This window comes from Strix uralensis, chromosome 6 (genome assembly GCF_047716275.1).
Source record: "Strix uralensis isolate ZFMK-TIS-50842 chromosome 6, bStrUra1, whole genome shotgun sequence".
Lineage (NCBI taxonomy): Eukaryota > Metazoa > Chordata > Aves > Strigiformes > Strigidae > Strix > Strix uralensis.
Window position 1 is genome coordinate 23,319,078 of NC_133977.1, and position 26,422 is coordinate 23,345,499.

The 26,422-nt window shown below is 35.4% G+C and overlaps 1 protein-coding gene across 8 annotated transcripts in view; it reads right to left on the reverse strand.

Annotated features, from left to right (window-relative positions):
• The window catches only part of UBR3 (ubiquitin protein ligase E3 component n-recognin 3), a 116,138-nt gene that overhangs the window by 57,452 nt on the left and 32,264 nt on the right, over positions 1 to 26,422 (reverse strand). For 6 of the 8 annotated variants that reach the window (XR_012629489.1, XM_074873253.1, XM_074873249.1 and 3 more), the window contains 17 exons: positions 23,193 to 23,372; positions 22,286 to 22,419; positions 20,278 to 20,364; positions 19,640 to 19,705; positions 19,463 to 19,552; positions 18,491 to 18,619; positions 18,354 to 18,406; positions 17,544 to 17,677; positions 16,971 to 17,058; positions 15,473 to 15,612; positions 11,953 to 12,049; positions 10,523 to 10,664; positions 6,521 to 6,625; positions 5,459 to 5,632; positions 5,197 to 5,226; positions 3,312 to 3,772; positions 370 to 458 (listed from right to left, as the gene is read on the reverse strand). Coding sequence is in view for 7 of the 8 variants with exons in the window: in XM_074873253.1 (XP_074729354.1) it covers positions 370 to 458; positions 3,312 to 3,772; positions 5,197 to 5,226; positions 5,459 to 5,632; positions 6,521 to 6,625; positions 10,523 to 10,664; positions 11,953 to 12,049; positions 15,473 to 15,612; positions 16,971 to 17,058; positions 17,544 to 17,677; positions 18,354 to 18,406; positions 18,491 to 18,619; positions 19,463 to 19,552; positions 19,640 to 19,705; positions 20,278 to 20,364; positions 22,286 to 22,419; positions 23,193 to 23,372 (2,199 nt within the window). In the remaining variant the exon portion in view is untranslated. The remainder of the gene's footprint in view (positions 1 to 369; positions 459 to 3,311; positions 3,773 to 5,196; positions 5,227 to 5,458; positions 5,633 to 6,520; positions 6,626 to 10,522; positions 10,665 to 11,952; positions 12,050 to 15,472; positions 15,613 to 16,970; positions 17,059 to 17,543; positions 17,678 to 18,353; positions 18,407 to 18,490; positions 18,620 to 19,462; positions 19,553 to 19,639; positions 19,706 to 20,277; positions 20,365 to 22,285; positions 22,420 to 23,192; positions 23,373 to 26,422) is intronic. The other 2 variants (XM_074873251.1, XM_074873252.1) reach the window with 1 other exon arrangement.

Here is a 26,422-nt window from a genome sequence, read left to right on the forward strand (position 1 = left end):
TATATTAAAAGGTAAATACTTTAAAACACATCACACACATTTAATCATTTCATCCGCTGTGTATTACGAATAGGAATAAAATTATGTCCCCGGATAATGTGTTCTCTTTTAAATATTTTCAAGATCATTTAATCTATTCTTTAGCAATTATGTATTCAGTATTATCTGTCCTAGAAAACACAACTTTAAACCTCTTAAGAAGTATTTAGTGAACAAGTGGATACAGTAGTGGGATCTGAGGGGAGGGGGTTTTTTTTGAGGGTTTATTTTGTTTGGTTTTTTTTTTTTAAATGTTTGAGTAAAAACCCTAGTACTAATGTGGAAATAACAAATAAAAATAAGCAAGCAGTCAATGACACAAAAACTTACCAACATCCATGGCAGTTTCCATGAAGCTTTTCTGCCTTGAGGCAAATTCAGCCAACAATTTCTGTTGCCTTTCTCTGGCCTTCTGTCGTCTGAGTGAAAGAAGAAGGGGGAAGAAAGAAAAGAAAAAAAAAAGAGTATATATAATGGAGGAAAAAAAATACTTTATAGTGTCAGGCTGACTACAGTTGCCACCTTTAATAATATCATTCAAAATTCCTCTAAATAAAAGATTAATTTTCAAGCCTAAAAAGGAAGTCTCTTGCTTTAAAAATAGAGTTTTTTTAAGAAGTAAGAGTTATTCTCTTTTGAGTCTGAAGGAATAAAATCCTGTTCTAAAAAACTCTTCAGAAGACCAAAGGATCTTTTAACAGATTAGGACACAGCATCATAAGGAAGAGAACCCAAGGCATTATTCTTGGAAGTTTTTTCTGTTACATAAGGGAAGAATAACAGAGTGAAGTATCAACTGTTGTACAAAAACAAGTACTCCTGAGAGGAACCAATGTTTACAAGTTAATAATTAAAGCCTACCTCACTCACTTTTAATATCAAGCTTGATGCCAAGGGAAACAATTATGAATAATTTATTTTCTAGCTCAGGCTCCTCATACTGGTTCCTTCTCCCCCATCTCCACCCAAGATACTGGTCACCAACAGCTTTTATACCTGGACTTAAAGAAGTTTGAGATTGCTTCCAGATTGAAGGCCCTTATCTCCCTGGAGCCAAGCTGACTTCACTGACTTTTTCCTCATCGTTTAACACAGCTCTGGATTTACAAATGCAAGACATTAGAGATTCATTCTTGTTTATCCTTCTATTTAATCTATATTAGTGATCTGTACAAGGCCACATGACCAGCTATTCCGTAACTCCCTACATATACATACTGCAGCAGGTACAGGAGTACTGATGGATGTAAAAGATAAAGAAAATAGACATTGATTTTCCTCTTCCTGAGGTACCAAGAAAGGATCTTTACTTTGACCAGAGTTTACAAGTAGAGGAAATGGGAGAGCACAAGTGGGAAAATCAAACAAAACTCACATCACAGCTGCTCACCACATGGCACATGCAAAGACCTACATGCCCCAAGGCTGGGGGTTTTACACAGCACCGACCCAGTGCAGCCAGGGAAGCTCTATCATAGCTACAAACTCAGTGCATCAGCACTTACAATGAATTCTTTTCCCTCGCTCAGAGATGATTCAGATAACTAACAAGGGATTTAAAATCATCACTTGGCATCTAATGTGCTGATGGGTGAGTCCTCTTTAATCTCCAGCACTGTCTGATTATCACTGTCCTGGCACAGGAACAGGCATGCACAGTCCCAAAGCAGCTAATATACCTTAACCTGTTATCCTTAGGTGGCCTGTTTGTAAGTCAAAGCTTCTAACTTGTTTTCTTAAAGGCACCTTAAAAACCCCAATATCTCTGCCCATTTATCTGTCACATTGTACAGCTACCATTTCTCAAAATAACTTCTATTTACAACAATCCTAAGATTCATTATTCTGAGGATCATACCAGGGCATTCATTAAACCTGTTTTTATTTATTTCTCCCTGGGAATTTCTCAATATACTCCTTGACTAAGAGCAGAATGACTGTAAATAGAGGCCTTTAATAAGAAGACATAAACTAACTCTGACAGATTCAGTACAGCTCAGTAATTTTCCATGATGGCCCATGGGAGTATGACACTGCAATTGAAAAAATACTGCAAGCAGCTCAAGCTCTCTTTTAGTTCTGTATTTCTGTTTCTATGGTGACAACCCATTGCCTGAGTGATGCCAAGTGTGTCATTATATGTTGAATTAACCAAAAAGGGTTATCACGGAACGTTCACAATCTGCTCAGTCTTCACTAATACAACTGGACTTGGGGGGAAAAAAAATACAATCAAAAAAGAAAGTAAAAATTGCAGCCTGACTATATATGAGCACTGTCAGTCTATAAGATTAGTCATTTAAGTTATCACACTGTCCATTAATAAACTTTATGGGTCTCCAATCCTATTATGGATCTGGGGAGAAGGAAATAGTCACTCAGAACAACAAAGAAGTGGAAACATTTATTTTCATCATTATGTTAACCCCAGAATTTAACTGAAAACTTAAAAAGTGTCCACAACAGATCCTTGGAAAGATCATATCCTTCATAGGGGGAAAGGAATGATCTTACCCTTTTCTATATGAAAAGTTACTTGATTCATAGATTCCTGTGCCTCTCCCATGCATAAATCTAGTACTACTGAATACCACAATAACAAGTAGGTATCCAAGATATAGCTGTGTTTTATCTAAAGCAGCCATTCAGTCTGGCATTTTCTGAAAGACAATTTTACATGCTAAATCTTGACTATTTTTCTCATTTACTGAACTATTACAAAGGATTTTGAAAATTAAACCATTGACTGAACACTTGCAAGAAAAAAATAATTTTACTTTGTAAAGTATGTAACTTATTAAATCTGGGGTTTTTTTATGTTTAATTTTAAAGTACAGTGTTGGTCTTGGACATATCAGAGAGAATTTAATGAAAAATTTATTTTCAAATAAAAATAGCAGGATAAATAAAAGTAATCCAGAAACCAACTGAGTCAGATGGCTGCATGTTTCTACCCAAATTTCTAGAACCATTATCATATAGTCTGGTTACATAAACCATTAATACATCAAAATACTGCACAGACAAATACTCAAGAGTATTCTTGTCCATTCCAAGCTGGTGGCAACATAATTTAAAGATCTAAATTAGCAAGGTGCAGGTTCTTCCTCAACACCCATGTAAATCATATATATTCAAAATGGATAAAGATGAGAAGTGTAGAATTAAGACTTACTCTTTTAGTAAGTACTTCATGCAAAGACCTAGAGACAGATCAATCGACAGATGCACAACACACACTGCCCTTCTACAGTGCCTTTACTTAATGTTACCTTTCTTCTTTATCCAAAGTTTTCTTCTCTGCAGAACTAATCTTTTTTGGTGGTACAGGAGGTGTCACCTTTCTGCATATCTCTTCAATTATACGTTTATTCAGTCTGCTCTGTACAGCAGCTTTCAATAAAATTCTTTCTACTGCTGTCATTCCATCACCGTGAGAGTATCTTGGAATTTCTGGGTGGATTAAAACATCCACATCATCCAACCACGGAGGATAGTAAGAGTTTTGTTTTCCTGAGAGTTTGTGATGCAATTTAATCAGCAAGGACAGTATGCTTTCCTTGACTTCTAGAATGGCTGTAGTTAGCTGTGGAGTTGCACCAGGTGCTGACCATTTCATCGATGTTTTGGGCCGAACCACCTGATTTGCCTCACTGGTGTTCCGATTGATGATCTCCTGAAATTTCTTTCTACGTTCTGCGACCAAACTGAACACTTGAGCTGTCCCCGAGTTCTTGGGAAGAAAAAATTACGATGTTTAATTTTCAAAAGTACAAATGTAAACAACATACATTCATAAAACTATAGAAAATATTTTAAGCTAGGAGGAAAAACGTGAAGCATTTTAAGTTTTCTCTCCCCTTCCAAAATATATTGAAATTTGGTATAGCAAAATACTAAGCCTGCATGTCATTTTTATACAAATCAGTTATACACAGCTGCATAAAAAGCCAAGTACAAAATGAAAATAACACCCATATCAAAACAACCTACAACTGGCTTTGCTCTAGTCAGATTTAGAATTCTCTTCTCCAAGTAACATTTCCTTACTTTTATGTCATTTAAATGTCTTTATTAAAGTCTACTGAGCACTGTTGCACAACATAACTCATAATCCCACACAGATGAACACAGGTGAGCCCGCACATGCCCACAGGCATTGTCCATTTTGTGTGGATTTATTAACTAACATCCAGAAGCCACATACCCATATCTGCAAGCAGAGCTTGCTATTCAGGTCACATGAGCATATGGGTGCAGTTACACTTAAGACAGAGCTGATTCAGATGTTTCTATTCTATGCTACCCTTGCTTTCAGTCCCAAATCAAGGATACATGGAAGCAACTTGCATATACCGAAATCCATAGCAGAGATGTTTCCTGAATATTTTGAACATGAAATTCAGAACACTTTAATATTTTACCCTCTCCTCAGGAGGCTGGGCAGCCAAGAGATACCAAATACTTCAGAGATCAAATATAAAAACGGGATTCTGACAATCACCTCACCTACCTTCTTTATGTTTTAATCTACTTCATCTCACCTACCTTAAATTTTGATCTATTTTTCTAACACTAACATGCAAAAGAACTATCCATTGTACTTCACTACATCTGGCATACAGTAATCTGAAGTGCTGTATACAAAAGATACAAAAGCAATCCTGCCACACAGATTATATTACCTACTAGCTATAAATCTTTCAGGATCCCACCATTTACATATTAATTTTGTTTTTCCAAAAAGCCCAAATAATCTTTCCATTAAGTAATTTCAATTGCACGTTCAATGTAAGGATAAACCTTACCTAGATTTGAGAAAGATAAGACTACTCTACATATTAAATGTTAGTAGTATCTTGGCAAGACAAAACAGGCCTAAACACAAAGCTCAAGCAGTAAGCTATCAATGACATTTTATATTTGATAGAAAGCTTTTATTTCAAAATACATATTAAAAGTGTAAGCGCATTTCGTTGCTTAAAATTCTACTACCTAAGATTACAATCAAGAATATGAAAAAAGCATGAGCCCTTGCAAGATGAATTAAAAGGAAGTTCAGGAAAATTAGAAGATTTCACTGAATGTTAAGGTGAGCACAATTAAAGCCACATTGCTAGTTAATCGCTTCAGAGAACAAACTGCACACAGATCTACCTCTCTCTGGAGGCTCTTCCGCCTTGAACTCTGGTAGATTGAGGACAAAAAAAGTTATTAAATACATCATTTAGAAGGAGGTATCATTTTAAATAACTTGTATTTTTTTATCAGTACACTTAGGAAAGATTACTGGAGGAGAAAGAAATACCCTAAGAAATCAAGCAAAATGGTAAAAAAAACAAATCCTAAAACACAAGCCAAAACAGGCAATAACTTAAAAACTAATCCAGGAAAAGGACTGGTATTTGTATATACTTACTTGTGATGAAGCTAAACCATCAGAACTTGTACTTGCAGGTGGTTCCCTCTTCACCTCTGGAGCAGTTTCTGGTACTCTTACTCGGACATAGTTAATGAAGTGACGCATATTAGAAACCAAGTTACTACCTGGAAACCAACTATCATGACAACGCTCTTGTCCACCTGCAGATTCCTAAAATAACAACAAAAAAATTAGTATACTTTCTCTTATGTGTTACTATTGTAATTCATGTTGCTTTTATAACTGTGTTACAGAGATCATCAGCTCTCCATGAGACAGGAACAGTATGTTGAATAGTATGTACCTCACTCAAGCTGATACACCTCTTAAAAATTGTGATATGAGTGAGGACTACAGGTCTAATACATAAATCTACACATTTGATTTAAATATAATCAAATACAGCCATCAGTCCTATCTATCAGAAGTAAAAGGAACTATTCAGAGTAATCCAATCTAATATTAATACAAAAAATTCAAACTATACAGAAGTCAATCTCTGAAAAAAAGAGTGGCAGATCCTTAGTCATATAAGCAATGTTGAAAAGTAGGAAAAATTATGAAACTCATATACCATATAAGGGACTGGAATCATGAATATAATGGCTCTTTAATGCCAATTTCTCATCAAAAGCACAATTAATATTTTGGCTAATTCACATATTTTAGAAGATACAGAGGTTTAGCAATAAAATGCTCAGTGATAAAAGTTTCAGTTGAAAATCTAGAAATTTATGCACGTTTTAGATTGAAACATTTACTTTTTTTTTTGCACCCAATTTCAAGTACTAATTTACACAGTAGCAAAGATCTAACAAAATCTGTGTTGCGAGGTTATGTATACAGAAACTGTTGAAAAATGTACAAGATACCCTACTCCACAACAGTATGTAATTTTCTTTTTTTTTTCTTAGTTGATCCCTGCTTAAGTAAATAAAGATGTTTTATTCTAGTTTCTATGGTAAGACTATAATTTTAATAAACATCTATTTTAAAAGAATATTGAATCATTAGTCAATATATTTGCATTTCAATGAAAAAGATGGTATTTATTCTTACCTCTTCATCTGACTCTTGTTCTGGAGAATTTTCCAACCCCAGCTCAATCAAATACAAAACCATGCAAAGCACATGTTCTGATAAATTCTGATGATCCATTAATATCTAGGAAGAAAAAGAAGGCAGAAAACCTTAGAAGGTTTTATCTTTGATACTCTCACAATCTCTATTACAAAAAACCATAAACTTCCAAAAAACTGACGGACTTCTCTAACCTAAACTGGAAGGTAAAGAAAGTAGCCAGCAGTCTTGTATGAAGAAGCTCAAGATATAGCTACAAATTTTATCTCCAAGCATGACCTTCCAGGTTAGCCACACTAGGAAGGGTAGAAAGTCTTGAGCCACATACGTGATTTTTGCCTGGGTTTTTTTGGTTTTATTTTTTTTTCTTAATTAAACACTGTGATTGCAAGAGCTGTATCATGAGATATGATTATCAGTTAAAAAGAAAAGGCTAGAAAGGCAGAACACCGTAACAAGCACTAGCTACCCTAGCGTATTTTTGGCATACACTGAGCACCAATTTTAACATTTAAAACAGTTTTCTTTTTGTTGCACAGTAACACTTTCAAAGTCCTACCATATGCATAAAAATATGGTTATAAAAAAATTGTTTTCAAGAGCAGTGAATTGCCTATTCAAGTTCCTGGAATACCTACTCTGAAACGTCAGCAAGATATTTTAAACTGCACTCTTGTTATGACTGAATGCTCCAACAAAACACCTGATTAGTGATTATGCTATAAGATAAAAAAAAAAAGTTCCAAGTAGGCCAAGAAGAGTACCAATAACATTAATATAGCTCTCCAATAAGAGTAATGGAACACTACTACAAAATAAGATGTGTAATTTTGGATGTGATAGATCAACAGGAGTGTTGTATTTAAAAGACAGGAAATAATTATTCCACTCAGACTATTAAGACTTCAGTATATCTAAACTTACAAAAAGAGTGTTCTGGATAATACACTTTGGACTCTTCAGTTCTTATTTAATCTTTTTAAGATGACTAAAAACTATTTTGAGGTTTAGGAAAAAACAACCTTTGAGCATCACCTCAAAAGCAAAATTTAATTTTACTTCTTACCAGTCAACAAACTTGTACCTTAAAATTTTTACTAGTTCAAGCTGCCATTTACTTAACACCAAAGTGCCAGGTAAAGCTGCACAGATACCACTACTGTCAGCTACAAGCAGAGAGCTGCACCTAGCCTTCCCTCCCTTTTTCACGTATCAGTCACCACAAAGCCTCATGAGGTCCTAGTCCTACAAGCGATACCTGGATAACTGGGAATGCCAGAATTTTGTTCACGACCATCTTCACATAACCTTTTTTAATTACAAATAATAAATAAACTTATCTTTAAATTAATAAATGCCCATATGTTTCTTCTAACACAGATTTCAATGCATTACAGGAAGAACCAGTGCTGCTGAAATTAAAAACCAGGCCAACTTTCCTCTTAAGAATATTCTGATTTAAAGGGAAGAAAATGGCAAGAACCTGCCAGTTACCAAAAAAGTGGATGAGAAAATATGTTTAAAATTTCACTCTAGACAGACTACTATAGAAATGAATATTTTTAGAGTGTAGCCTAGTAAAGTTTTAAATATGACTTGGTTTAGAATGAGCCAAATTTCCTAAGAAGATACACCCATTAGAAACAGAGACATAAAGTTTTTAAAACAAATATTGTTTCAAAATAACTTTTCTAAATTATGCTTGAGCAGCTGATTTAATCAAACCCAATCAAATATGAGATTACAGCGATTATTTAATTAAAAAGGGCACTTAGTATTACATTAGTATGAAAAGCACGTGGAGTTGTACCAGTCAGAATCAAAAGTCGTGTTGACTAGCACTTCTGAAAAGCTACATCAAATGTAGCTTACTGTTCTTCTGCAGGCAGTCCCAGAAGTCAAGAGATATAAAGGCTGTCATGAATTGGCAAAATTTCACAAATAGACAAAACACCATTTAAGGCAACCCATAAAAGCAGTCACTACGTAATTTATACCATCCATAAATCTGGTAGAAACATATTTGGCATTCCAGCTAAAACAGCAACCCAGAAATTTTAAGATTCTCAAGATTTAAGTCCTTGAAGCTTCTTAACTGCGTAAGAGAAAAAAAGACCAAAAAAAAAAAAAAACAAGGCAGTAAAAGATGATGCATTCATTCCCTACATTCTCCATTTTTGTTCCATGTGAAAATATTATTTTATCTTCTACACAATCCCAAGCTCTCCTTTCCTTCAGCAGCCTTCCTGTATGTAAATCTCTTGTCTAGTACCTTCTCCAGGTACGCTCCTTCCCCAGTCTCCACTACATACTACCACATCTCAGCCTCATTCTTTACCCTTCAGTAATCAGGCAGCCCAGCCCCTGCAGCAGGCCAGGGCTAAGCAAGGTTAAACATACTGAACATAGCAGCTTCTCTGGCCAAAATTACAGAAGTCCCTGGGAAACAAGTTACTGCCACTCGAGGCAAAGTTCTCGACAGCTCTGGTGTGGGGCATGCCTGGTCTGGGGCTGACTTTCTTGGGACTTGCAACAGTTAACCGAATTAAATAAACAGTCACTGAAGATGCACACAACCTAACTTCACAAAGTCTAGAGTTTGGCTAAATTAAGATCCAGAATCTTGATAAAAGAATGTTTAAAACATGGGAAAGGGGATGTGTTTTGTCCTTGCTTCAGTCTTGAAAACTCATGCCGGAACAGGCAATTCAGCATGAAAAATGTCAGTCATTAGTTGAATTTCAGCAAGATAAGTAGATGTCTGACAATGGAAAAACCTGACCAACCATTAGATGTACTATTCAGTTTACAAAAGGTACACTTTCATTCAATAGTCTCTGCACATGAAATTCAGTCTTATGCATAATAGAATGAGACATGTTATGGAGAAGGAAGAATTAGTAGTAAAACAGTAACATTTTTGTATTTTTAAAGTAATTATTGAAACTACACTAATTACACAACAAAACATATAGTTTACTGAAGTCATTAATTTGATGACGCTTTTGAGAAAAAGTTACTTTCTGTCATAAAGGTGAAATCTATTGAATGAATTCAGGTAAAATCTTAAGTCTTCATTCATTTTAACAATATACTGACAACTTACACAATACTTCATTAGAGAAAGAAATCAGCTGAAACAACTCTGTGGGAATAAGCATGGCTCTTTGTGAATACCACAGTTATTATTATACTTAACAACAGATATTCTCTATTCAACAGAAGTTTAACAGTGAAACAGAACATGAGCTTTAGGGGAGCTAGGAGCACTTAGAATAGCACAAAAGGAAAGTCTGCCCAGGAAAAGCACTACTCAGTCAAACCACTTCTTATAGTCCCTCATCTGTCTCTTTACTTTGACAGCACTTTCCAAGTACAAGGATAGATTCAAAGTTGCATTTTCTGATTTCTCTTCAAAATGGATGCACTCCTCTTAAAGAGGGCAGACAACTATCAAAGATAAAACCAAACACAATTTAAAGATATCAATTAGTCCTGAAAAACAAGTGCTATAGCATTATCAAAAACCAGAATGTATCTGGGAAGTGATGTTAGAACCAACTGCAGTTATGAGACATATTTGCCATTGAAGACCCCAAACCATCAAGGTTGCATGTATCTGAACAGGCTGCCAATGCCTTAAAACTCTGCAGTGGGAGCCAAAGGAACACCACTCACACCACCAAGCTCGCTGTAACCATGACAGAACAACAATTCAAAAGGCAACTCTGATGGTTAAGATAGTGTTCCTCCAAGTAGGCCTGTTCATCCACTTGAGTACCTGACTTAGTGTACATATGTATGAAATAATGGAAATGGAAGAAAAACATCATCATACTAGAGTTAGGAAATAAAAAATAAAAACATTCAAATTTGAACCTGACTACTCTAAATAACCTATTAAAAAATTATGTTCTGAAGAACTCCTGTTCTAAAAAAGTGGAAGTAAAATACCGGACTTAATGAGAATTACGACCATACCTTGTAAAGAAGTGTGAACAGCACGATGTGCAAGGTTTTACAGTGTAAAAGCTTTATGAGACCTTTGTAACTTGGGTGTAGTGGTGTTCTCTTCTTGTAAGGAGGCCATGGGTTCCCAGGGAATTTACCACTTTGCTTTAAACTGTTGAAACAAATGAGACTTACGTTAAACACTACAATAATGTAGACAACTGCCACTGTTACAGATAACTATCCTGCATGCTTTTCATTTAGAATAACTTTAGAATTGATGAGTATATCTAAGCCATTTAATTTATTTAAGTAGCATTCAAAAAAATTGGAATGTATACACAAACTGAATCCAGTCTTTTTTTTCTGTGGATTATCACTGATTTAAATGACCTTTATATAGTTAAGTGAATTTTTAATTACTGCTACGAATTTAAGCTATGAATTTAAGAATTCCATTTTCATTCTAAGAGGTACATAGAAGAGGTAGAAAACTTTCCATTTCACCCAAATCCACATATTAGTGAGACATCCAACATAAAAATCTCACACCTGTAGGAATGAATTACAGGTAACACCAGGAAACGCTAGATATACTTAGCTATAGTTGACAGTACCAGTGCTATCATATCTATGAACTTAAAAATTAAGTGTTAAGTTCAACATGGAGCCACATTTCTAATAATGAGCTGCAACCCAGTGCAGTAGACAACGCAATTACTTAATAGAATACTACCTTGCTCAAAATCACTTACATTATACATTTACGATGACCCTTTGACTTAATGGAATGAGCACAGGGGCAAAGGATTATTTCACTAAGTTTATTATAAGGGTTTTTTAACTTGATTTTTACTCCCAAGGTGTGAAATAAAAGACAACCAAATCAAATTAGCTGAAATAAGAATCTGTAAGGGTAAGAAGCTGTAAGGGATGAAATGTTAAGGGACAGAATTAAGACCAAATCATCTTGTTCTTAGAACTTAAAACCACAAGTGTTTTTTCCTGTATTTAAATCAGAATTTAATTCACTCATGGTTTCTGTAATGGGTGAATATATAGAAAAACCCACATTGTCTTCAATATAATTTCAAAATACAGAACACTAATACTGTGATTCATGTACGTAAATGTAAAATAAATATAGATAAGGCTGCTTTCTTTAAGTAATTCGTAACTGATCTTTAAACACTAACTTTTGGTTAAGTATTTTATCTGTGATGACATTCACTACTTTGTCCGTGGCACTTCAGATGCATTTTCAAACATTTACGGAAGAGTAATAGACTAAGCTAACCAAAACCCTGATACTGCCTGTAAATTTATATAAACTATTTAATCAAATCTGGGGCCTGAAAACATCAATAACATGATTAGCATTACCAGACAGTGAAAACAAAAAAATTATTGTGCAATGAGCAACAATATGATGTTACATTTCTAAAAATGATTCAACTTACAATGCTGTATATCTGTCCATTGCGGACTGCACATCTCTACGGTAAACCGTTCGAAGTATTACCATGACAGGGTCAAATTCCTTATCCCAAACTTCAGCTGTTGTTTAAAAGAAGTCACACATTAAAATTATCTTTAAAGACCTTACAACTTATTCTAGATTCTCTTTTTAACTAGGTTTAATTATGTAATTTTCTAGTACATAATTTTTTTGTGAAATGCAGTACTTTTTACTAATTCTTACCAATAATACTTACTATACTAATAAATACTACTACTTATCAAGGTATCAAAATTTCACCAAAAATACTTTTCTTAGTTCCAAAACAAAAAATTAACAATCCATTAAGGCAACAGATCTTTTCTATTAACAAGCTTTATTTCAGGGTCTTCTAGCTTTCTTTTCTGTTACAGAATAGTTTACAATGTGGGATAAAAGATAAAAAGAAAAATCATTCATTTCTGATAAAATAGCAGTTGTAACACATGCTGAGGAAAGTTTTAAAAAAATTCCCAATTATTTTTTTTAAAATCTAAGTAAATTTATTTATCCAATTGTAAATATACAAAGGCAGCCCCAAAACCACTTTTCCATATGCATCTTGTTTTGCTCTTTTTAATTTCCAAGTATATGTAAGAAAAGGTTTACATTGTTTTTCACTTGGTAAAATAAGCACGATAAGCAAGATAAGCATGAGCCCTCTTGAAAATGGGAAATAAAGACTGCAGAGTGGTTAGCAGGTAGGTGATATTTAATGACTAAGTGCAATCAGTCATTGCAAATCGATGCAATCAAATGACTACAACTATTTTTTGTTCAGTCTTGAAAATTACTAAGTTTCTTATCAAGTAACATTTGTGATCAATCCTTTACAAACATGCCTTTTTTTTAATAACTTATATCTATGACTTATTTTGGCATTAAAATCTTAGTTATCTCTGTTTAATTTAGTAGCTCTAAAGTAACATCCAGAGTGGCTTTTCAGAACAATCACAAATAGAAAAGTTTAAACATACTACAAAAAAAAAAAAAAATCCCATTTAACTGCTACTCCTCTTAAAAAACAAAACTAAGTTTCCAATCTAAAGCCAAATGAAGATGTTCATTCTATTAATTGTTTGGAAGTATTCAGCTCTCGTAACACAATAATATGAAGGCAAGATTCAATGGCCCCATCAAAGGAAGAAGAAACCCAGCGGATACAGAATTTTAGCTCCACCACCAGGCATAACACAACACAAGCACTTACAACATTCTTTAAAGTTTTCCCAGGCAAAAGTAGGCAGCTTTACCATGCTTCTGAGATTAACTTCCCCCAGGTGGGAAGACAAGTGGTCTATACTCCTATTAACCCCTGCTAATGTTAACAGTTCTACAGATACCCTCATATGCTGCTGAGAGAGAACACAGCATAGTTTCCATTATGTATGAAATATGATCAAACTTAGCTTGAGAAAAATCCATTCTTTCTGGACAGAGTTTACTACTGCAGCCTGAAACACAGACCAAGCTTGTTTGGGCTGCTAATGCACAATGAGGAAAAAAGGACTAAGTGAGGGAGCCATACAAGGAGTATCAGAAATGCACACAGAGCTCATCTTCAGCACACAAATCCACAGAGAACCAGAAGAACTATGTCCTGGTTTTGGAAGTTCGTTTGTTTCTTTTGGAGTTTTTTTAACCAAATGGAAAGCAGAATCTGGGGTTTCTGCAATCATGAAATAGACTTTTTTCCCCCCCTAAATTTAGGGAAACAAGGGATTAGGGGGAATGGATCTCAACATGCTTGCTTAAACTGTGACAGGCCACAAACTACAATTCTTATAAGCAACTGGAATCTCCCCATTCTTTTTGAGAGCCTATAAAGTCTTATAAAGATTATAAACACTTAAAAGGCTATAGTACATGAGAAAACCATGCTGACTGCAGTTTTTCAGTTTTTTATTACTTTAAGAAAAAGGGATTCTGTACAGTGTAACAAATTACTTCAGTAATTTATTTCACTGTTATAGATGAGATACTTAAAAAAAATCTTTAAGATAAACAGAATCACAGAATCATCTAGGTTGGAAAAGACCTTGAAGATCACCTAGTCCAACCCTTAACCTAACATTAACAGTTCCCAACTACACCATATCCCTAAGCGCTATGTCGACAATCTATACCAGAGGTAAACTATGTTAAAAAAAACCTAAAACACTATAATCTAGCATCAGATTACCTAAATATAAAGTGTTATAATTAAAAATACCATAATCTATAGTTTTTTTAACTTCACACTGTGTTATGAAAAAGACCAGTATGTCACAAGTTCCAGAAACCAGACATGGAAACCAGGAAATGCAGTTTACATAACAGTAAAATAAAGTTATTTTAAATACATAGGTGTTAAGAAGCCTAATTACACATCAAGGAACCAGAACGAATCAATTCTCAAAACTCTGGTTTCACAAAATTACTTCACTGGCTGTTAATTTGTATAAAGGAACTTCACTGACTCGTCAACCTCCCAGTACAAAAACTGGCAAACAAGTTAGTACAGTATTAGTTCCTACTTTAACAACAAAAAAATTCACAGAAGAACACAGCAAAAACCAAATGGTTTCAAAACTGGCAGACCCCAACCCTGACAGTTCTCAAGGGAGGTACATGGGGGAAGAAGGAGTTAACACCTCCTCAGCTTTGCCTGAGCTGAAGCACAACCAGAACACATGGAGCATTTCAAATTCCTACAGGCTTATCTGCTCAGTGGTAGGAAACAGTAATGGAACACTGAGTTCTTAAATTCTTCCTCTCCTTTGATATACCAACACTGTGTGGAGTCCAATTTAGATGACAAGCTGGTCAGGGCAAGAAACTTGTAATTTTTGCACTGTATGCATTGCAGAATTATAGAACAATATTCTACAACCAGTCTAGCCTGAACTTTGTTCTTAGACCCTCACTATTGACTGGGAAAAATGTTACAGGCTACTAAGATAGTTAAGCAATATAAAAGAAAGAATTATGTATCATGGTATCTTTAATAATCAAAATGTGAAGAAGTTCAAAGAAAGTATCTTTGCAACTGACACTTCACTAGTGCAAAAAGTTCTAAACTCTACTGAACACACATCAGATTTTTTAAAATCACTTTAATGATTAAGCATCCAGATCAGTGAAATATAAATAACAATTCTTCAGTTCTGCATTTTCCCCTTGCTTTCTAAGAATACCTGATTAATATGAGAAGCTCATTTTCACTCTAGATGAAAATAAATTTATTGAAGACTATTAACAGTCTTTAGCAATACTCTTAAATATAAGCAATAGACTATAATGAAACAGTCAAACAAGTTTTATGGGGTTTTAGTGGTGGTGGTTTGGTGTCGAGTTTTTGGCAGGGGGGAGGGTGGGGTGGAGTTTCTATCATTGTTTCATGGGTTGGTTGGTTTGTTGTTTTAGGGGTTTTTTTTAAGAAAAAAACTCTGCTTAAGCATCTTACCACCGAGTATGTTATAAGAAGACACCGATTACCATACCTTTAGGCGTATACATTCCTTGTTGCATGGAACCTCCAGGCTCAAAAACAGGAGCTTTAAAATCAGCAACTGCTGATAAGACTGATTCAAAGCTTAAGCTTCCTGGAATAATACCACTTTTAGGATTGGGGTTTTCTGGAATGTAATGTTTGTGTTAAGGAAAGCAAAGTTAACTTAGTTGCAGGACACAGCATTTTACTTCCTTCTCTACATTTTCAGAGGCTACATTTTGGCAGTGCTCTGTGTTTACCACAAGAGGTCTGTACGCTCCAGCTGCTATGGAACAATAACTATTACTTAAGTGGAATCAAAGCCTCCTAGCCAGGACATTAAACTTTTTAAAGCAAGCCAATTGATACATGCTTGGCTCAAGAGGTAGGCATTAAACGAGAAATAAAAACTACTATCTGTAGTGTATGTAAAGATTTAGTGCTTGCCTTTATTTACTAATACTGGCTCTCCTCATAAACTGTAAATGCAAAATATTCTTGCTAAGTGCAGAAAAAGCAGTAACTAGCTTGGGATCCACACACAATAAGTAATTCTGCATCTTGGATTGGCTGTTTCTCATTTTTGGTACTGATACTTAATTGACTTACTGACATTACCCCAAATCACAAGTAGCTATGACAAATACAGAAACTTCTGCTTAGTGATAAGTGATTGCTTGCATAAATGATTAACTTACTTTACACAGTTAAGTGATTTGCTTATTTTACATACTTAAAGTGACTGAATTACTAGGTCACATTGTAATAATTAATAATTCTTATTACATATTTGTAACTCACAATCTCCTCCTTTCCTATCTTTATAAATTCCTAATATTTTTGCTCAATGCCTATCCCTGGATTGCAAGCTCCTTTGGGTGATCACCACAAGCTATCTGATTCGCCTACACAGCTTAATACACCGATAGCAGTAAAACCAGCATATTTGTATTCAGTTGTCTGGACATGAACATCGCACAAAGACTTCCTAGAGTTTGCTATTCTTCAAGACACTTCCCCCCATAACACATGCATTTCACTCTAATTTCAAAGTACCATTCAGAATTGGTATTATTTGCATTTTCAGCTATTGATAGCAAAAGCCAATGCAGCATAGAATGGCTTCTTCTTATACTGGCATAAAACTAGCAATAATCAAAGGCTCAAATCCAGACAAAGGTGACGCTTGGCTAAACTTTCTACAACGTCCCTGGAAAACAGACTTTTCATTTCACACCTGAAAGACTTTTGTAGTGTTAAAAAAATAATAAAAAGTCAGTTAAGCATTTTGATTAAAACTAATTTAAAACTATTACAAAGTACTGCATATTTTGTAAGAAAAAACAAAGCTGGAGCAAATGCCTTTGCTAATAAGTATATGCAAACACACCTTTACACAATTTGTTATAACTACATAAGCTGAAAACACGTTCAAGCTCCAAAATCCCACTACTATCCAGGTACCTGTCATTCCCACTCACGCATATAAGTTCATATTTTCCAAGGATATGAGATCCAATAATGAACTGTGTGTCCTGTCATTCATACAGAGTTGGGCTACCATTTCTGCTCTGAGGATCTCATCATCTGTCATTCCTAGAACAATAAAATTTAAAAAGCCGTTAAAATAGCATGCTTTTAAAACACACATTCAGCATACATTAGTCACTAAAAACAAGTTAAACTTGATACAAACATTAAGTAATGATACAATGCTATAAAACAGCAAAAAGGGGGGGTGGGGTGGGGCACGCAAATGTTACGAGATACAATCTCAATCAGAAAAGGCAGGTACAAACTAAAACTGCTGCCTTCCTGGAAAAGATACAGAATCTTAATGAGATCACATATGCAATTCAGGCACTTCCATTAAAGCTATTTTTCTCCATTTCTATGTATTACGTCTATTTCTAATTCATAAGGGATTAAAATTCAGTACAGTAACTGGCAAAAATGAAACCAAACTTTGAATGCTTTAAGTTACTATATGACTAATCTGCTTTGTTACCTGCTAAACACTGAATATAAATGAACAGACATGTTATTTACATACAAGTACTCCTAAAGGCAGTGATTCTTACCTAAATGTAAACGAAGACTTAACAGAAGGACCAAAAACGTTAAGGCTCCTTCCAACATGGACCTTTCATGCTCTGAATCAAGAACTGTATTTTGGTGCTGTGATGCCATCGTTAACAGATCTACCACCTTAAATCTACATAGCAAAGAGTAAAGTCAGAAACATCATTTTCCAACATTAAAACACCAATGTGAAGTGTACTGATAAACTCAGGATAGCATTCACAAGAACCCAAAATGAATACAAAATTAAACGCATATAACACAGTAATATGCAAACATACATGAAAATCTTCTTATTTTGAAATTTGGATTTTTATTTAACTACCTATGGAATGCGCTCCAGTGATATTTACTCCACATGAAAACACCTTATGTTTATGAACATATAAAAGCTAATGCCAATTAATCTGTTTTCAAGCCCTGATTTTATTCTATCCAGAAAAGCAGATATCCTTTCTGTGTGTCTTGCTATTGCAGTTCTACTTATCTCTATTTATCTACTTCTTCAGGCTAGCATATCCTGAAAGCTTGCATATGACCATTTGCAAAACTTAAAAAAACCTGAAGATGCTCAGAAAATAAATGTCTGAAGCTTCACAACTGCACTGTAAATCAAAAGCCAATCCTGTATAAAATCAAGGATATATCTTGAGATACCTATTCTGGTTGAGGCCTTAGGTGTTAGTTTTGGCTAGGCAGAGTTGTACCACTGAAGACGTACATCACATATGCGCCTTTTCTCTCACATGGCATAAATTAGTCAACAGTTAGCACAACACTGAACAAGAGCATTCATCTTTTAACCCTACCTTTCAAAAACGGATGAAATAAAATAATCTGGGTCCAGCCTAGAAGCACACACCTGTGGAAATAGAATAAATTCATATGATTCAGTAGTTTTTTTGTAAACAAGCATTGGTTTGGCTTCTCAGAAAACATAACTTACTTGCAGGAGATAAATGTCAGGATCAATCATTGAATTGCAGAAGTGAGACTGCACATAAGTCATGGCCTGTCCTTTAATTTGTAGGCCATTTCTAACCCACATGTTGCTGTGAATTTCAGAAAGACTTGCCTGTTCAGGGAAAATAAAATAAAAATTTACAAACATTTCAGGGATATTCAGCTATCCAGTTCAACATTAGCAGATCATCAATACCTTATCACACATATAGATACATACACACTACACCTTTAAATAAGTACTAAAAGTGTACTTCTCTATACTTCTGAGGAGTGAGGGATGAAAGGGAACCACAGCAAGTTTATGAAACAGATACCATTCCATATGAGAGCATATTTCAGACAATGAAAGTGATCAAAGCCAATGAAATTATTAATCTATGTATTTATTAAAATATTGAAAAGTACTCCAAAGATGAAGGCATCATGGTTAAAACGAAGTTAGATACAAAAGCAGTGATTACAAATACTGTTCACTACCACTTACATACAAATAAATACAAATTTGTAAATAAAGAAAATGTTGCAGGATGCACCCATTCTTGAACTCATTCTCAATTTAAAATATGAAATTTTCAGATTCAGGTTTCTTCTCAACTTGTGCTCCATTGGTAGCTATTCCACAAACATGCAATTCCATGTTTTCAAAGGGCTGGTTCCTCCTACCAGTGCTATAGTGAATATTATTCTCATACTTCTCAGAGTATAATTAATGCCACATATTTTAATTTTGGAAATAGGAAGGAAAAAGAAAAAGAGTTTATCCTAACTACTCAGTACATTCTAGTTATTATTGTCACATATTGCTTATTTTCATATTCCACAATTAAGACATACTCCCCCTTGTTAAATACTTCTAAATATATTTAGATGACTGGGGTTAAAAGAATCAGACAGCAACTTTTTTTTGTGGTATATCTCTACATCTGCATCAAAGTCATAAGTCTGCCCGTACCTGAATCTGTAGTGGGTGAATCATTAGTTTCATCAGCATCTCCTGATCTGGCAAGATAGTATCCAGATCTAGTTCTTGGCATTTGACAGCCTAGAAACAAAGCAAGCACACACTGTACTGAACAATCACACTCAACAGGGAATTTCCATTTTCTGTATGACTAAAACATGTGCTTACCTTACTTAAAAACATGGCAAAGTAACGGTGCAGCGGCAAATGAAAAGTAACTTGGTTAGGAGCTGGCTGAAAGTAAAATAAAGATATTTTAATATCATAATATTAAAAAAGCAAACCTACAAATGTCTTTGTCACAACCACAAAGAACTGTATCTTGCATGTCTTCATTCAATGGATTTAATTTCCACTAACCTAGTGCTACTTCATTCCCCTGCACCTTCCAATGATTCAGACTGCTGTAGTTAATCTCTTATTAAACCTCCATGACACTCTGAATTGATTGAGAGTCTTGCTTGCTAAGGTGGTAAAGCTGCTCCCCGCTACCATATCAGAAGAGGACATCAGTGAACAGGAGTATATTAATGGCACTGCTTTTAAGACTCACACAGCTTAAGATTGCACCAGCAAATGTAAATCATCAGGAGTCTACAAATAAAGGATCCTAGGACGTAACATTCCAACTATTAACTACAAACTCCAATTTCAGCAAGGCAATCCTTTTTTCAATCAGTACCTACAACAATGATTTAATGGGGGTGGGGGGTGGGGGAGTGAGGTGGCTGGAGGGTAAGTGTATCACCTTTGAAGTTTAATCAGATTTTCACAGTACTTCGCTTAAATTCACTACGGGTATTTACCTCATCTACAAAGTTGATAGCATCAAACCAGTCCTGAAGTGCTTCAAGGCAGTATCTGACAACATTTCGTGTGTATTCCTGTGTTTCCTGCAGTAACAGAAACCAGTGCACTACACGAGCCAACACAGTTTTAAGTGTCACTGTTTTCCTACTACAAATAAATATTATTATTTCAATAATATTGTTACAGCACATAATTTATGCCATTATCACATGGAAATTAGTAAGTATTAGGATGGTTTAATTGTTACTCTGAAGATGATAATTTAAATGGTGAGAATTAAGGTACCTTCAGAATGGTCAGCTGGTCCTAGTGCCTACTGTTGTTTAATTTATCTATTTATTTTTACCAAAAATTTAGAGATGTAAGCATAAAAAAAAGTCTTTCCATGCAATCAAAAGGAATGGCTAATGTCCTCTAAGTTTTAGCTATGGAAAGGTCCTTACAGTTTGCTAACACAATTCACTCGAAATGCAATTATAACACAATACTGCATAATTTTAAGAATAAGCAAACCTTGTTATGATTTTATGATATAACTCTATAAAAATGCCCTAAAACTATAATATATTTCAGATTAAATCATGCATTTCAAAACTAGAGATGTGCATTGCCCTCCAGCAGCAAAGCTGTGGTATATAAAGGAGGGGAGCTAAACCAAATTGCTCTGTGATCAACGGAACTTACAAAGCCTCATTTCTTAACTGACTTTTCCTTTAATCTTCCCTTCCCCCTAAACACAGATTCCAGACCTGCCTCACACTCTTAGGACATCTGTGCAAAAGCCAGCAGTGCTTTGGCCAGCCATAAGCTGTGCAAGTGGTGACTGGCTCTGTCAGACACCTTTTCTCATCAGGAAACACAACAGCCACACTCCCACCCTGCTGCTCCACCCTCTACAGTGGCCATGCTCCGCTGGCTTTCCCTCTCCTGTGGGACACAAGCGGGAATCACTTCTCACCCATCAGGTTTCACTAAACAAGTACAACAATTAAGCTATGAGATTTCTAAAACTCTTTCAGATTTATTGAGGATGACTAAAGGGCTCAAACATGGGTGTGAAAATATGACTGATAACGCCGACAGGCAGAGCAAGGAATCATACAGGCCTTAAACAAAAGGGAGACCTTCCCATCCCTAAATTAAAAAGGAAGGAATACTTCAAAAAGCTGTAAGTAGTAATTCAGTTTTCAAAATATAATTTAGACTCCTAAATTGATATATTCATAATGTATCAGTATAATTTACATCACAAAAAGGCTTTTGCAACTGCCTAATTTAAACTTTTAAAATTGCAGGGTATGCTCGTGCACATTTTTTCAGTGCACAGTTCAATTCAGGTATAGTATCTTGTGGACACTATTACATATCTGAACAAGCTAATTTCAAAGATAAGTATTTATTTCATAAAAAATAACCCATAAAGAGCTTTTTCACAAGTTAAGTATTTCTATAAACTGACGGATTAGAATTCTACTATAACTTAATATAATCTACAGTTTAGCGAATAGTAACAACTCTTTGCTCTAGTTAGGAGCCCATGAGATATCAGAACCTAAGAGGCTTTCACCTCAGGCTGTCAGGAAAACAACACAGAACCATAAATTACTCCATCCCCCATCATAATGAAGTGTCTATTTGCAGACACAATCAACATTACAATCACATTAGGGACAACATATGTATCTCCTTTCCCACAGAATGATTCAGAGACATTTATCAAGTTCTTCATCAGATTAGAAATTAATCCATATGTATAGTCATACAGAACGACTGTACGCATCCAGAACTTGTAGTCCCAGTTCTGGAGACAATAGATAAAGCATGAATCCTGTACTCACTACACACAGAATCCATGTTCATCACAATTTTATATATATGGTAGACAAAACCAGCAAAACCCAAGTCCTTTCAAATACAAAACAGACAGACCTTTCAGATTTGAGAACTCTAGAAAAAATCAGGAATAAACCCAAGAACAACAACAGAGAAAACCGTTAGTCTTACCCTAACTTTGCAGTGTGACAGAAGACCCCACATTGGCTGGGCACAGGCTTCCAGCTCAGCAGCAAAGGCAGCATAGTATGTCTGTGATTCAAACTCCACATGCTCATTTAATTCTCGTTTATTTAAATTCATACCTTCAAAGATTTAAGCAGAGTTATACAATCAATTACTAAACTAAGACTAAGTGCAATGCAGTATTTTCAGTGTTATGCATTCACACACCTATTAAAACAAAAAGCACAAAGTGTAACAATGTATCTTATCTAGCAGTGGAAAAATAGATAAAGTACCAGAACAGGCATCAAAGTTTGAACTGAAATAGAGCAGAAAAGAACAGTATCTCTAGGTTGGCTAGTAACTGCAGTCCTGCTGTTAAGATGACATTAACACGTACAGCAGCCCTTCTACTTTGAACTTCACTTAGTCAATGAGAACATTTGGATGGAAAAGATCTGGTCCTCTTTCTAGGAAGAACATTTATCAGTATTGGAAAGTTCACAATATTTAAAGATTTTCTTAAATAATAGTTTCTTCACAGCAACACTTGGAAAGAGATCCAGACTTATCAGATTAATTTACCCAATATTTAAATTTAGAACTTCACCAGTAAAACACTTCTAGCACAAGTTATGATTTGTACTTTACGTACAACCTGAGAATTTTGGCACCATGAATCTCAGTCAAGTGTGATGCAATTGCTCTTCAACTAGTCCACACAAGACAGATCCATTAGATCATTTTCAAATCTACTTGTTTTCTAGAATATACTGTTCCCTTCCAGGAATACAAACTTACAAGAATATTAATTAATTAAATATTTACATACAGCAGGGTAAGGATTTTGCTACTGCAAACATTAAGCTGTCTTAACATCCTTGGATTAGTACCGATTATAAAATTCACATACCTTGAAAGAATGATACAAAATTCATCCATGTCACCAAAAGACCATGATCTTCCAAAAATTTCTTTGCCACACTTTGGTGTGAAAGTATGTTAATAAAATCACTAACCAGGGGCCAGTAAGTATTATTCTTCAGTAGTGCTTCCCCACAATTCACCACAACATGTAAACTATTTTCTTCATCTGGATTTAAAAAAGCAAAAAAAGTTTAAAAAGTAGTATTTTTTTCTTCTTGTAATTTTTAAATAAAGTTACAAGATAATGCAAAAATAAAAATTAGTGTTTACTGTAATATCGCCATCACACAAGAGAGAAAACTGCAGAAAAGAACAACAGTTATTTTGTGGTACCTGAGGCTGTTTTCTCATCACAGACTCATCAACAGAGATCCCACTCAGTAGGAGACAAATAATTTGAACAATATTGCAACCTTTGAAAAGCAGTGCATTAGTAAAACCATCATAGTTATGCCTTTTTTGAAAATTCTTGAGAAGTATAAAAAGACCAAACAATATAATTTCTATTATGAACATCTGAAATCTATTTTGAATTCAACACACTTCTACAGAGCAAGTTACCTTACAGCATGCAAACAGGAATCTGCTGATCAAAACCTACACTGGCATGTTGAGTCTGAGAAGGACAGTAGAGAAAAGCATTTCCACTCTGAATCTGGGACAGAGAGAGGGTTTAGGCAGCCTTCCTGAGACTAAGGCAGGAGAAGGTTCCCAAAAGAAGGGGAGAAGAAATCGGGGTGGGTGGGTGGGGGTGGGTGTAGGTGTGTGTGTGTATGTGTGTGTGTGAAGTCTCCTCCCTATATCACAGAAGTACATTGTCTACAGCTGTCAAATAAATCTTTTTATTTGATTTTCATAAGAGGCACCCCTGGAAAGACCAGAAGGGAAACAGGATTGGTCCTGGATTCATGATCCAAGGGGAATAACTTCCAGCACCCATCTGTCATTTGCTATTCTATTTCAAGTGAACAGAAGAAGAAAACCTTGCATCTGATGATCAGCCTCACGGACGGCTCTTGTCCAGTTCAAACGCACTGAAGGACCCTTGTAGTCATCCTTTACACTGTGAAAGGGTCATAAACAGTACAGCACAGACACAGCTAAAAAAAACACAGGTATTAAGAGACTCCAGTGTTCAGCTGATAAGACATGCTGTATCTGGAGTGATTCCCTTTGTAAGCCTTTTTTCCTCCCCTTTGTTGTAACTACTGAAGAAAATACTTTTTTTCTTTTTCTCTGACGTTGTTTATTTTGTTGATTGGTACCAGGAAAAAAAAATTACTTTCTTGCCTGTTATGTCAACAGGTTCTCTAACTTGAAGTCATCCAATATTTTGATCTTCACAAGTTGTATTTCCCAAGAACACAGCACAGTCAGAAAAATTAATCAGATTTCATCCTGAAAAATATGCTGCTTGAGTTGCACACAACTATGAACAGATACCTTCTTGTTACCATAAGTTATATAGAGCTCCATTTCTTAAGACTGACTCCTATCTATTACACTGAAGCACCAGAAGGAACAGGAAGCCAGAAGTGCCCTGCAGAGCTTCTCAAACTTCTCTGCCACAGTTGATCAAATACTCTTTAATCTCTCTCTTGTTATGTGGTACATCTGCAAAGAAAGGAAACTAGGTCTTGTTGCTCAGCTCCCTGGTTCCCATGTGCTCACACAGCCTATGCAAGAACGGGATAACATTTCAGCTGGCTCTGCCTGAAGCTGCTGAAGAACTCCGCAAAGAGCCAACAGTCACATGTTGCTGATTCTCTGCCCCAGTATAGATCAGACAAATCCAGAGTTACTTCCAAATGGCAGTGGCATTGCCTCTTATTCAGAGTACTCTACAAGCCAGTGTTAGTGTGAGGTCAGCCAAAGGAAAGAGTTGGTTTGGGGTTTTGGTAGGGGGCCTTTGGTGTTTTTTGGGGTTTTGTTTGTTTGCAGGTTTTTTTGGTTTTTTTAAAAGGTTGAACCATTACTAAAACTTTCTCTTTGAGGTATAAATTCTTCTCCCATGAAAAGTTCAGTAGGAGGAAAGTGTTGATAAAAAGGAAAAAGTCTCTAAGAGCGTAGGGACATAAATCTTCCTAGGGAGACAGTTCTATCCTCTGCACCCATATTTCTCCTCCTCCTCCTTTCACACCATGTGTGAGAGAGACAAGCTGAACTAGTAACACTTTAGAGGTCTGTGGATACCATCTTCTGTTTCAGGAACACAGTTTGTGACTTGGCATCCACAAACAACCTTAATGAACTCTGTACTTTCAACAAGTGTCAGCTGTCCAAAAGACAATTAGGATCTGTGAGCAATGCAAATGTGCCCTAGCAGATAAAACTCCTGCTCCACGTTCTCCTTGCTCCTCTCCAACATGTTTTCTCTATCTGTCCATTGGCTGGATTTGTAAACTTTGTCTCATTCAGATACTAAACAATCTACTTGTTTGCACTAGCTGCACAAACAGAATTCTTCTCAATTTATCTCACAAGCACAGATTTCTAACAGACTTCTCACTGTTTCCATCATCACAAGAGATACGTTGAACTGAACACAAATACAAGCCCATAGAACTGAAAAGGCGGCCAATAAGAATATGAGGGGAAAAACCGCAATAAAGTATTTTGTTAACATTTTTCTGCCAATTTACAGTATGCCCAGCCGCTCATATATAAAGCAGCGAGGAGGAAATGTTGTGAAAACATTGAAAAGCACTGGACAGATTCCATAGTGGAATCTTAAAGAAGACAAATCGTTGGCGCTGGAGAAAGGAAACGGGTAACTTCAGGTCTTGGGATAGCTGCTCCAGGGGTTAAGTCTTTTCTCACAAATCTATGACAAATATATCTGATGTTATTTAACTTAACAGCTCCATCTTACATAATTAATTACCAGGAAATTTCTTCAGAGACTGTCTAATCACAGTCACAGCCTTTTTCTGTTTGGCTGCAAATTCTGATACATTACAGATCCTTACCACTATGCTAGTAATATCCCATACTGACCATCAACTGAAAACAACTACTTAAAAATAGTTTTACATGACATTCCACCAATATGGCATTAGTTTAGCAAAAAGTCACTTGATGTATAAACTGTTAAAGAGAAAGATTCAACATTTTTCTTTGAATTCTGTAAAGCAATTTATGTAGGGCAACAGAAAAATTTCTCATGTTGAAGTGCAGCTGAATGAGAGCACTTTTTATAGCTAGATGACTGAGGAT